Genomic DNA, 12,113 nt, shown 5'->3' with positions numbered 1-12,113 from the left:
TACACTGCAGGTCACAACAACACACTCACCCATTCACCTACTCACTACACTGCAGGTCACAACAACACACTCACCAATTCACCCACTCACTACACTGCAGGTCACAACAACACACTCACCCACTCACTACACTGCATGTCACAACAACACACTCACCCACTCACTCATCACACTGCATGTCACAACAACACACTCACCCACTCACTCAACACACTGCAGGTCACAACAACACACTCACCCATTCACCCACTCACTACACTGCAGGTCACAACACACTCACCCATTCACCCACTCACTACACTGCAGGTCACAACAACACACTCACCCACTCACTACACTGCAGGTCACAACAACACACTCACCCACTCACCACACTGCAGGTCACAACAACACACTCACCCACTCACCACACCGCAGGTCACAACAACACACTCACCCAATCACTCACTCATCACACTGCAGGTCACAACAACACACTCACCCACTCCTCATCACACTGCAGGTCACAACAACACACTCACCCACTCCTCATCACACTGCAGGTCACAACACTTCTCTGCTTCTTTCTTGACACTGCACCACTTTGAAATTCGACCCCATCATCGTCTCTCTTCCAAAATCCTTTTAATAACCTTTCTCAATGCAAGAACTTTGATAAATAGTGCCGTTTGTCGCTGGTCTCTTAACGTTTTGGGCTTTTTTTCAGCCAGCGCTCAGAAAAAATTTAAACAAAAATAAATGTCTTTGAAAAATTTGCAAAGCAAAAAATCCAGAGGTGTGGCCATTCATGAAGGTCACCGGTGGGGCGAGGCATCGAGGTCGCCCCACGTGAGTGCAACAATGCGGGTGAAGTACAGGTGACTTGTAAAGTACAAGCAACAGCAATGGATGGAACAGGCTCGACTGATGAAAGGCGTAGTGTCGTCGATGTTCCACGTCAAGCGAAGTGGCGTGCATCCGCCGTGGCTCACAGAACGACTCTTCTTAAGAGGAGCCATCGCAACGAATCCTTAGGCCCCGCGCTCCGTCACGTGCTGGAGCCGCGTCTCCTCGCAGGCGGCTGTGCTGGCGCCGGCCCCGGCACAGGGGCGCACGGCCTCCCCGAGGGCCTTGCTCCTCAGGTGCCGCTCGAGGCAGTGCACGGCCACGTCGTCCACGGCCGAGTCAACCTTGTTGACGAAGAGGTGGTGCTGCCGCAGCGCCCAGGGGAGGTCGCCCACCCCGTTGACGCACACCCAGCGCACCACGGTGCCGCGGCAGGGCGGGTAGGCGGCCCCTTGCAGGGTGTCGCCCTCCATGTAGGACCACCGCACGAGGCGCGCGATGGCCATCATGTCCTGCACGTCGTACTTGTCGTGCGGCGGCGAGGAGCCCGGCACCCCGGGCAAGCGCTGCAGCGTCGCCCACAGGTGCTCGTCGGGGCTGAACGTGTCCTTCTCCCACTCGATGAGCGCCCGTGCCGTGGGGTCGCTCAGCACGTGCTCGACGAAGGCGCGCGTCACCACGATGTACGCGTTCCCGGAGAACATGGGCGTGGGGATGGGCGGAGGGGACTTTCTGACGTGCGTGGCGTGCAGCTCGCCGTCCACGATCTCGTGGTGTATCTCCCAGCGCACTGTCTTGTCCCGCGGAGTGTGCAGGGACTCCATGCTGTTCTTCCCGTTGAGGGTGCGCAGCGCTCGCACCATCTCCAGGTTGGTTTTAATGGGGAAGTCCAGGCCGCACAGGTTGATGAAATACTTCCAGGGCTGCGGCGCGGCCACGAGGTCCCGCATGCAGTTGAGGTCGGCCTGCACGCGCAGCCAGGAGGTGTAGACCACGCGCTCCTGCCGCCTGGCCAGGAAGACGTTGGGGAAGCACGCGGCGAGAGCGCGCACCGCCTCCTGGTAGGGCGGCGGCGACTTCTGGTCCACGTGGAGGCAGTAGACGTTCTGCGGCGCGTAGATGGCGCGCAGCAGCCTCTCCAGCATGTCCACGCGGTGGTGGGCCACCACGGAGTAGGCGATGGGGAAGGCCGCCTCCTCGTCGCTCAGCGGCACCGTCACGTACCTCCTATCCCGCTTGAACGCGTCGCAGTCGCGCGTCATCCTCAGGTAATCGTCCTCTGCGAGCGGGCGCCGCTTGTTGAACTCGACGGTGATAGAGAGCAGCATCGCTTCGGCGATGCTCTCCTCGTCGCCTCGCACCACCGCAGAGCAGTTCACGGGGAAGCGCGGGTCCATGTCCGGCAGCTCGTAGCGGCTCAGGTCCCAGGTCTCCCCGTGTCCACGCGGCTCCCTGGGCACGCTGTGACTCCGGACGCACACGAGGAAGACCGCTCCTGTGGCGATCGCGGCGGCGCAAACGATCACCCCCTTTCTGTTCCACTTGACCGCCTGGCCCATGTTTGCGCCTGGAAATTAAAAGGAGAAATATCAAAGCCGGATTGCTCAGTATCTACGGCTACCGTATCAACACAAGCAACTGCTCGCACCGAGAGTAATACACTGTCCAACCGTGAGTGATGATAGCGTATGGGAAATTAATTAATGAAAGGTGACACCACTAGCAAAGCCAGGCACGTTAAGACAAAGTAAACAGGCGGGTCATCTCTCATGAAGGCCAGGATAGGCCTCACCAGGATTCTCCTCCCCAAGTAATTTCATTTTCAGACCATTCGACCGCCAATAACCGAGGCCATTTTACATCACTGTAAAATTTATGTTTATAAATTCCTCATCCTCCTCCTGCAGGTCACTACTCGTGTCCGTGTGTCCGTACGAGTGACGCGCAGGGCGGCTCGGGATAACACGATATGTGCTATTCTTAACCTCATTATCGTCATAATCAACAACGCGCGAGAGTTCTGTACAATAACCACCGCTACCTGAAATTCCCAAAGCACTGGGCCGGACGATCTTCATCATTCACTGCTGTGTTTGAGGATAAACATTCCGGTTGCGTCACGATCTTTGAACATCCACCACAGTAGAGATGTGGAGTCTCGTTAGCCACGAAGATGCCTTGCGATTCTCAACCCCAGTCTTGGATCATCCTGACATTTATTTTTCTGCTCTCCGTGGAACACTTAGCACCGTGCGGATCCCCTGCAGACCCCCTTAGCCTTGATAGCTACTGGACCCCCGGTTGAGAATCCCTGTCCCCCGTCAAGACTGAGTGTGGTCTGCCGCTGATCACAAGGCAGATGTGATGTTTGATATTTCCCCTTTGCAAGTTTGGCGGAAGTGGCTAGCGGTTGGGAGCAGGGGGTTCTCGATAAGGACACCCTGGTTGGGATCCCACTGAGCCCATGGACTGCCCCCCCCCAGCATCCGTAACTGTTGCTAATCCGGCGGTGGCGGGCACTCGAGAGGTGTGTTTGTGGCCGTGGTGCCATTTATTTAGAGGCCCCATCCCGCACCCTGGCGTGGGCAGGGGCTGCTGTGGGACGTGTCCATTGCGCAAGGCCGTGTGACACAGTCACATGGCGACTGCCGTGTCAATGCCACATCGTACTACCGGGCTAGGTGGAGCGGGGAGTTCACGAGCATTGATTTAAGCTACCCCGCATCTGCTGACGAGACACTGAATGTCGAAACTGGTCCAGGGTTGTCCTTGTGTTGAACCAACGCTGCTAAAAATGCACGCACTCCCAGAAGGCCGTGTGGCTGATGGGATGTCTAAATCCATTGCTTTATTTTTTTTACGTGGCGGGACAGATATGGGATGGGAAGGAGGCGGAATCGTCTGCTTATTTATCTCTCTCTATGGTCGCTCAAACGAACGCCGCTTGAGAGAAAGCGAGAAATGGTTGTTCAAAAGAAATGACTTCGCCATACGGGAAGGAATTTCCGCCCGTGTCTCAGTACACCGCCCGGCGCATGATCTTATAAGTGGAGACTCTTTTTTGCATCTCCCTTATATACGGTCCCTGGCCACGCTCTATTCTCGATCATTCCCGTAGGCACCAGTCCACTCGTACTGCAGGCTGACTCGAAGGTGCATTGAAAAATTTGATACTCCGACTGATGCTTCCTGTTGTTGTGGAGTAACTCATGCAGCCAGCTATGGCTCTAGGATTTGGTGTTACATGTTATTTATGTAGTTTATTGTAAAAAAATCGGTCACAGTCCCTATGAGCACTGTTACGTTGCAATTATGGCTTTATTTTTTGGTGATTTCGAAAACGTTATTTGGTTTGGACATGTTTGTTTTGTTGTAGTACGGAGTTATACTGATGGCCTTAATCTAAGTTTTCTTCTGGTTGTTGTTGTTTGACTTGCATCCCACTGGGATTTTTTGTACACAGCGTTGGTGTACGGTGCTTTTATCAGGAATTTTTTGCTGTTTTTTTCATGGATTTTCTGTTTGCACAGTCACATAGTCACTTTAAGATGTTTTTCTTGTCCGTGTGTTTTTGTTTGTTGTGGTTGCACCCGATTCAAGAGCCGAATGGCTCACAGGGCTATACCAAAATAAATCAACTGAAACCCGAGACTGTCATTACAGACGTGTACACGAGTCGTCGGCTCAATGTAAACTGCTCCATGAGCCAGCCCAAACCGCAGACGTTTCGCCAGTGGGGGCCACCCGTGGCCACCTCACCACTGGGGACGTTCCGAGTTCTCTCGTGCGGCCACCAACGGCGAATGACGGGAGCACAGCGCACGTGCGTGGTGACGAGGTGGGTTACTCAGTGACGAGGTGGGTTACTCAGTGACGAGGTGGGTTACTCAGTGACGAGGTGGGTTACTCAGTGACGAGGGGGTTACTCAGTGACTAGGGGGGTTACTCAGTGACGAGGGGGGTTTATTTTGTGACGAGGTGGGTTACTCAGTGACGAGGTGGTTTACTCAGTGACGAGGTGGGTTACTCAGTGACGAGGGGGTTTATTTTGTGACGAGGTGGGTTACTCAGTGACTAGGGGGGTTATTCAGTGACGAGGTGGATTACTCAGTGACTAGGGGGGTTACTCAGTGACGAGGTGGGTTACTCAGTGACGAGGGGGTTACTCAGTGACTAGGGGGTTACTCAGTGACGAGGTGGGTTACTCAGTGACGAGGGGGTTACTCAGTGACGAGGGGGTTTATTTTGTGACGAGGGGGGTTACTCAGTGACGAGGTGGGTTTATTTTGTGACGAGGTGGGTTACTCAGTGACGAGGTGGGTTTATTTTGTGACGAGGTGGGTTACTCAGTGACGAGGTGGATTACTCAGTGACGAGGTGGGTTACTCAGTGACGAGGGGGTTACTCAGTGACGAGGGGGGTTTATTTTGTGACGAGGTGGGTTACTCAGTGACGAGGGGGTTTATTTTGTGACGAGGGGGGTTACTCAGTGACGAGGTGGGTTACTCAGTGACGAGGTGGGTTACTCAGTGACGAGGGGGTTTATTTTGTGACGAGGGCGGTTACTCAGTGACGAGGGGGGTTTATTTTGTGACGAGGTGGGTTACTCAGTGACGAGGTGGGTTACTCAGTGACGAGGGGGGTTACTCAGTGACGAGGGGGTTTATTTTGTGACGAGGTGGGTTACTCAGTGACGAGGTGGGTTACTCAGTGACGAGGTGGGTTACTCAGTGACGAGGGGGGTTACTCAGTGACGAGGTGGGTTACTCAGTGACGAGGGGGTTTATTTTGTGACGAGGTGGGTTACTCAGTGACGAGGTGGGTTACTCAGTGACGAGGTGGGTTACTCAGTGACGAGGGGGGTTACTCAGTGACGAGGTGGCTTACTCAGTGACGAGGTGGGTTACTCAGTGACGAGGTGGGTTACTCAGCTGTTGGTGCTGCCCTGGCTCTATGCACAGGAGCGAGGAGAGAGAGAGAGCCTTCGCATGCGCACACGTGGCTACGTACGGCGCGAAAGAAGTTCAACAGGGACTGTAGATACGTCGGGCGAGTCGCAGGGCCCGCCTGCGAGAGTGAATCATTTGCCAGCGCTGACGTTCACCCTCGATTTTAAACCGGTAACACGGCGCCGTGACTGCTGATGGTAATTCGAGTGGTTTATAACCCCTGAGAAATTAAACTGGCGTGTGTGTGCCGCATGTTACACACACACAGTACACACACACAGTACACACACAGTACACACACACAGTACACACACAGTACACACACGGTACACACGCGGTACACAGTACACACACACAGTACACACACACAGTACACACACGGTACACACAGTACACACGGTACACACACAGTACACACACACAGTACACACGCAGTACACACACAGTACACACACACAGTACACACACGGTACACACAGTACACACGGTACACACACAGTACACACACACAGTACACACGCAGTACACACACAGTACACACACACAGTACACACACGGTACACACACAGTACACACACAGTACACACGCGGTACACACACAGTACACACACACAGTACACACGCAGTACACACAGCACTGTACACGCGCCAGCCATCCACCACCGCAGAATCCCCGATGAGGCGGCCGCACAGAGCGACAACACCGACGGCAAAGACGACGACTCCGCCACTGCTCCTCGCGCGGTTACCCGGGGCTTGACCACCCTCGCCCGAGGTGAGGTCGTCCTCGCCGTCCTCGTTGCCTTGCATCCACAGCGGCAGTCGTGCGAAAGGAAACGACAAAGCCCCTCCAGTACCACGGCGTGCTCGACAGCCCCGCTGGCATTGCGAGTAACACGACACGCGTCTCGCGATGTGTGAAACGTCGGACAGAGGGCCCTTACCTCGCCACGAGGGCCGCCGAACTCGCAGCTATCCGTGGCCTCTCCTTCAGGGCAGTCGACAGAGCCCGCGAGCTGTGGCCACCAGCGACAGATGAGCGGGGAAGCGAGTGCGTGCGTGCGTGCTGCAGGTGATGATCAGGCCCCACCTCGACACCTGCCACCTCCAACCCCCCACCTCCACCACCACCCTCCCCGCAATCTGACACCGCAGCGCCACCGCTCACGCCTTCCGTATCCCTCCCAGTTCACCCACACTGGTAAACTTCGATATTCATCTGCTGTACGTCTCGGTTTGTGTGATGTGAAGGGCCATGTTATTGACTAATGTGTCCAGTTTAATAATTATACTGTGTAACACAAAAAATGTTGTCCCTGGGTAGTAAGTGTTATTTTCTAATTGCCAATGCCTCAGAAGTACAGAAAATGGCTATTATTCCTCACAAACTTTGCTTTTGTGACCAGGACACTGATAATTTGAAATTTACATATTTTCAATGAGAATTCCAGATAGATTCAGTGCTGAGTAAACTTGGAGTAACTTCTCGAACATTCTAGAACTTTCCAGTAATGTAAATAGTAGTATAAATACAGGGGCCTTTAAGCCCACCAGTTAAGTTTAGTTCCAGCTGCCTCAGTGGATACATATCTGCATTTTTCTGAGATGGCATCAAGAGGCTGCAAGCATCCGGCAGACGCATTTTGCGATGTCTGCAGCCAATTTCTCAAGACAAGAGTGAAAAAGTACTCTGTGGAAGAATCTGCTAAGATGCGTGAGGCCTACAAGGCATATTTCGGCATGCCTGTCGGGGATCAAGACAAACCTTGGGGACCTCATTTCACCTGCGAGCAATGCAAAAAAAAACTCTGGAAGGTAAGATGGACAATTGTTGCTCGGAATTTGATGTTATAAAATTAGTTTAAAAATTTTAATGGTAAAAGTTTTTTTTTACAATTTTCAATGTTATTTAAAAATATATCATATATGAATAATGTTGCGAGAATCTCTTACACATTCGTCATGGGTGAAATAAATGTATTTTTTTAGGATGGTACAGAGGGGAAAAGAGAGCCATGAATTTCGCTATCCCAAGAATCTGGTGGGAACCCGCTGACCACTCAAGCAATTGCTACTTCTGCATGGTGGACCCTTCCAAACATCGGCCTGGCAAGAATGCATCTGCTATCACGTATCCGGACCTTCCTTCATCCATTGCCCCGGTGCCACACTGCCGTCTTTAGAAGAGAGCAGCAAGTCGGAGAGCGAGGAATATGTTGTAGATCTAGATGACAATTTCAGAGGTGGAGCTGAGGAGAGAAACCCATACTACCCCAACCAAAAAGACCTCAATGATTTGATCAGAGATCTTGGTCTCACCAAGTCCAATGCCGAGCTTTTAACGTCTAGGCTCAAGCAGTGGAACTTGTTGGATGAAAGTGTGCAAGTCGCAGATCAGAGGAAGCGTCACCAATCTTCTTGCAGCTTCTTCACCCGTCAAGATGGGCTCTGCTTCTGCCACAATGTGACCAATCTGTTTGAGGCAATCGGAATCGCCTATAACCAGAATGTGTGGCGCCTCTTCATTGACAGCTCATCCAGGAGCCTCAAAGCCGTGCTGATCTTTAATGGTAACAAGTACCCGTCTCTTCCCCTGGCTCACTCGGTGCACCTCAAAGAGGATTACAACAGCATCAAGACCTTGCTGTATGCTTTGAAGTATGATGAGTATGGCTGGGAGGTCATCGGAGACTTCAAAATGGTAGCATTCCTGATGGGTCTCCAAGGCGGTTTTACCAAGTTTCCCTGCTATTTTTGCCTTTGGGACAGCTGGGACACCAAGGCACACTACCACTAGTGGGACTGGCCAGGAACAGCGGATCGAGTTCAATGTGGGCAGGAACAACGTCAAGTGGGAGCCACTGGTGGACCCCCAGAAGGTGCTGATGCCACCACTGTACATCAAATTTGGCCTCATTAAACAATTTGTCAGAGCTGAAAATAAGGAGTCGGCAGCCTTCAAGTACCTTCAAGACTACTTCCCTAAGCTGCCTGAGGCAAAGGTCAAAGCCGGTGTCTTCGTCGGACCAAAGATAAAGAAGATCCTGGAGTGCAATGAATTCCCCAAGAAGCTCACTAGTAAGGAGAAAGTGGCTTGGAACAGCTTTGTCGCAGTGGTTTGGGGCTTCCTGGGCAATCAGAAGGCCAAAAACTATGTGGAGCTATATTCTTAGCTCTTTCGGTAAAGTCACGTTGAAGGGAAACAATAAATTATATATAAAACAATAAAAATTCTCACGACGTTTCGACCATAACACAAACGGTCATCATCAGGTTTGTGTTATGGTCGAAACGTCGTGAGAATTTGTATTGTTTTATATATATAATTGATTGTTTTATTGTTTCCCTTCAACGTGACTTTACCGAAAGAGCTAAGAATATGAATTACTGCAGTCACGAAAGCTTTAAATCAAACTATGTGGAGCTAGTTGAGACTGGTGAAGGACTACGGCACAATGGGCTGGAGGATGTCCCTCAAAGTCCACATCCTTGATGCTCATCTTGATAAATTTAAGGAGAACATGGGAGCGTACTCGGAGGAGCAGGGTGAGCGCTTACACCAGGATAAACTGGACTTTGAACGCCGCTACCAAGGATAGTATAACGAGAACATGATGGGAGAATACATTTGGGGGCTGATTTGTGAAAGTGATTTACAGTATAATCGTACATCTCGACAAACTACTCACCTCTAAAGCTTTTGTAGTCATTTTTGTATTACTTTAGTATAAATACATGTTAATTTCGATTCATGTTCTTTTTTTCTGACTTTATGTGAACGAAAAGACACAAATTCGACCGTTTTCTCATTGAAAATAGGTACATTTCAAAATATCACTGTCCTGGTCACAAAAGCAAGTTTGTGGGGAATAATAGCCATTTTCTATACTTTTTAGGCATAAGCAATAAAAAAATAACACTTCCTACTTAGGGACAAAAATTGTGTTTCAGTGTTATTTGTGGTTATGCACCCGTGCCAACGCAGCAGCAGCATCGCCAAATAATGCACCAGTCCTATCGGACGTAGGTTACGTGTTTAATATCAATGCGATAAGGCATTGCCATGCAAACCCATGTGAATGGGCAGGAGCGCACACCGGAGGGTGTTGATGTTCACAGATGATGTAGGGCTCACAGCCAGAGCCAAGGTGACACGTCTACACAATTGGTCCGCTGAACACTCCCGTTGCTTTGACAGATCTGGGGGTAACATCGTGGTGCAGTATATGAGGGCTGCTCATTCATCCGCGCTTCATGTTGCGCGTTATTGAGAGAGGATGAGCGATCAGCGACCAACTCTCGTAAGAGTCTATAACCCACCGTAAAGAAGAGAAGTTGGTGTCGACTTCCTTCGTCATTCCCCAACGACGCGTGCATGCGATACTCGTGTCGTGATGACACCGCAACCACCCTCAACCCGGCGACATCTTGCGGGCGCGCATCACGCGAGGGGAGGGATTGGAGGGAGCCGCGCCCGCCCGCCCGCTGCTAGATTCGTAATGTCGAGCCAAGAGATAGTTGTGACACAATGTACATACAGATGTACAAAGCGATGGTGGGTCGCGGCCTTCCCTCGTTTGCGCGGGGCGTGATCCTCGTGTCGCGACAAAGCCGGTCGCGACTCCGGGTCGTTCGTCCCGCCTCGGTCTGCGCGGCGGGACACGCCGCGTGCTCCGAGCCTCCTGCTGGTCCAGCACGTTGTTTGAACGTTCGCCGTCGGCGCGCCTGTCCCCGTGGCTTTGGCACACCCACCTTACCCTCGCAGCTCGCTTTGCCAAGTCACATTTGTCTGGATTTCAAAGCGGACTTGTTCGGGGTAACATTATTGCACCGAATGTAACGTTGACTTTCGTTCGTTCTCTGTTCTCGATATTCTGTTACGCGATTGTCATAATTACTGTAATACGTGTTGTTTTTGGCCCAATTTCTATTTGCTGAGTAAAGTTACTTTGTTTCCGTGTTAATTGACTTTACCATGTCGGTGACCCAAATCACTGTTATCGCGAGGTTATCACATGGCCGCTCACCTAGTTACGCAATAATAAACTGGACACAGATGAAAAAAGAGCTTTATAGCTCATCGGATTCCTCCAGTATAAAAACAGATGCTGAAACGTGAAAGTGGAACCCAGAGAAACCACGTGACCGTCCCGGCGGCAGCACGTGTGCGCGCGTCCTCCCCCAGAAGAACGCAACTCGCACGACCCCTGGCTCACGCCCTCGCCTCGCCACGTGCGGGAACCCACTTGCACACCCCGGCGAAGACGGAGTGCGGGTTCCCCACCAGGCCCGGACCCTGCCCAGTTCCACAATCCTCTCTCCCCTGTGGTGCGTTGGGGCTCAGCGCGCGACGCGGGATCGTTGACGGCTGGATGTGCGAGTGACAGGCTCGGGATTGTCGTGGAATGTGCATACAATGGGCTCGAGCGATACTAGGAGCGAGTCGTGTTGTGGTGGGGTAAGGCGTTTGGCGTCACGTGGTCGCGTGCATCTGCAGTCGTGAGATCGGGCGCCGTTTGTCCAAGTGGTGATCTAGGAATGTAATGACGCAGACTGTAACCATGTCCGTTTGCGTCATTGGGAAGACAGTTGGAGCTTCTGCCGGTCAGTGCCCCCTTATCGGCACTCGTCGTCTGGCACAAGCTCCGCAGAAACGTCGGCACCACTCCGTGACACCTGCTGCTGGATGTTAATCGAGGCGTGTGTGTGTGTACTCGTGGAGGGTGACAGGTGTAGGATGGAGGTGTGCAAGCGTGTCGAGTAGCTGGGGTGTGCTGAGAGAGGGGTGTCGAATTATGATTGGTGAGGATTCTGCTCGTTTACCCGTGACAAACTTCACTGAGCTTCGCCACTCTGGAAGAAACCAGCCGTAGTGAGTCAGTGCGGATCGAGCTGGGGAAGGGGAGGAATGGTCCAGATTTGTGGCACTGGAGATTCCTGCCAAATTGCCAGTCATGGCCAACCTTTGCTCTGTATGAACTCAGTTTAGCCATTTGCGGGTATTTTGTTTATTTGGACTGACGCAGTCACACAATGATCTCATTCTTGCGAACGACGTCACTGCACCTTTGTCCACCGCGAAGTGGACAGCGATTCGCATTTTGCGTTTATACATCCGCAGTGATAACCAGGGCGGCTGCTCGACTCGAACCGCGAACCTCCGAAACAAGCCGCGTGGCCGGGGGCGTGTGGATGAGGGCGAGCGATATTTGGAACCTCGGTCGTGTGGGGTGCCACGTGGACACGTCTGGTTGGGCGGCAGCCCAGTCTAGTCTACCTGGACCCCCGTGAGAAAACGGTCTTCCGAGCTCGTCAGGCGCTCCCAGTGTACGCCTCGTG

At 52.3% G+C, this 12,113-nt stretch overlaps 1 protein-coding gene across 2 annotated transcripts; it reads right to left on the bottom strand.

The window, feature by feature from the left end:
- Window positions 1-607: 607 nt before the first annotated feature.
- Window positions 608-11,631, bottom strand: LOC116941023 (beta-1,3-galactosyl-O-glycosyl-glycoprotein beta-1,6-N-acetylglucosaminyltransferase-like). 2 transcript variants are annotated; one of them, XM_076067743.1, is made up of 2 exons: window positions 10,095-11,631; window positions 608-2,392 (listed from the first exon to the last, which is right to left on the bottom strand). In XM_076067743.1, the coding sequence occupies exon 2, from the start codon at window positions 2,382-2,384 to the stop codon at window positions 1,011-1,013; it is 1,374 nt and encodes a 457-aa protein (XP_075923858.1). In that variant the 5' UTR covers window positions 2,385-2,392; window positions 10,095-11,631; the 3' UTR covers window positions 608-1,010. The 2 variants fall into 2 exon arrangements, with proteins under 2 accessions (XP_075923858.1, XP_032807471.2); XM_032951580.2 differs by lacking the exon at window positions 10,095-11,631 and adding an exon at window positions 6,719-7,137.
- Window positions 11,632-12,113: the final 482 nt, after the last annotated feature.

Source organism: Petromyzon marinus, chromosome 1, assembly GCF_048934315.1.
Source record: "Petromyzon marinus isolate PM22_M1 ecotype Great Lakes invasive population chromosome 1, UKy_Petmar_22M1.pri1.0, whole genome shotgun sequence".
NCBI classification, from domain to species: Eukaryota; Metazoa; Chordata; class Hyperoartia; order Petromyzontiformes; family Petromyzontidae; genus Petromyzon; species Petromyzon marinus.
The sequence above is the reverse complement of the archived record's forward strand: the minus strand, read 5'-3'. Positions and strand labels throughout refer to the sequence as shown.

Coding starts and splice junctions, on each gene's coding strand:
- LOC116941023 (XM_076067743.1), bottom strand. CDS start 2,384: ATGGGCCAGGCGGTCAAGTGGAACAGAAAGGGGGTGATCGTTTGCGCC.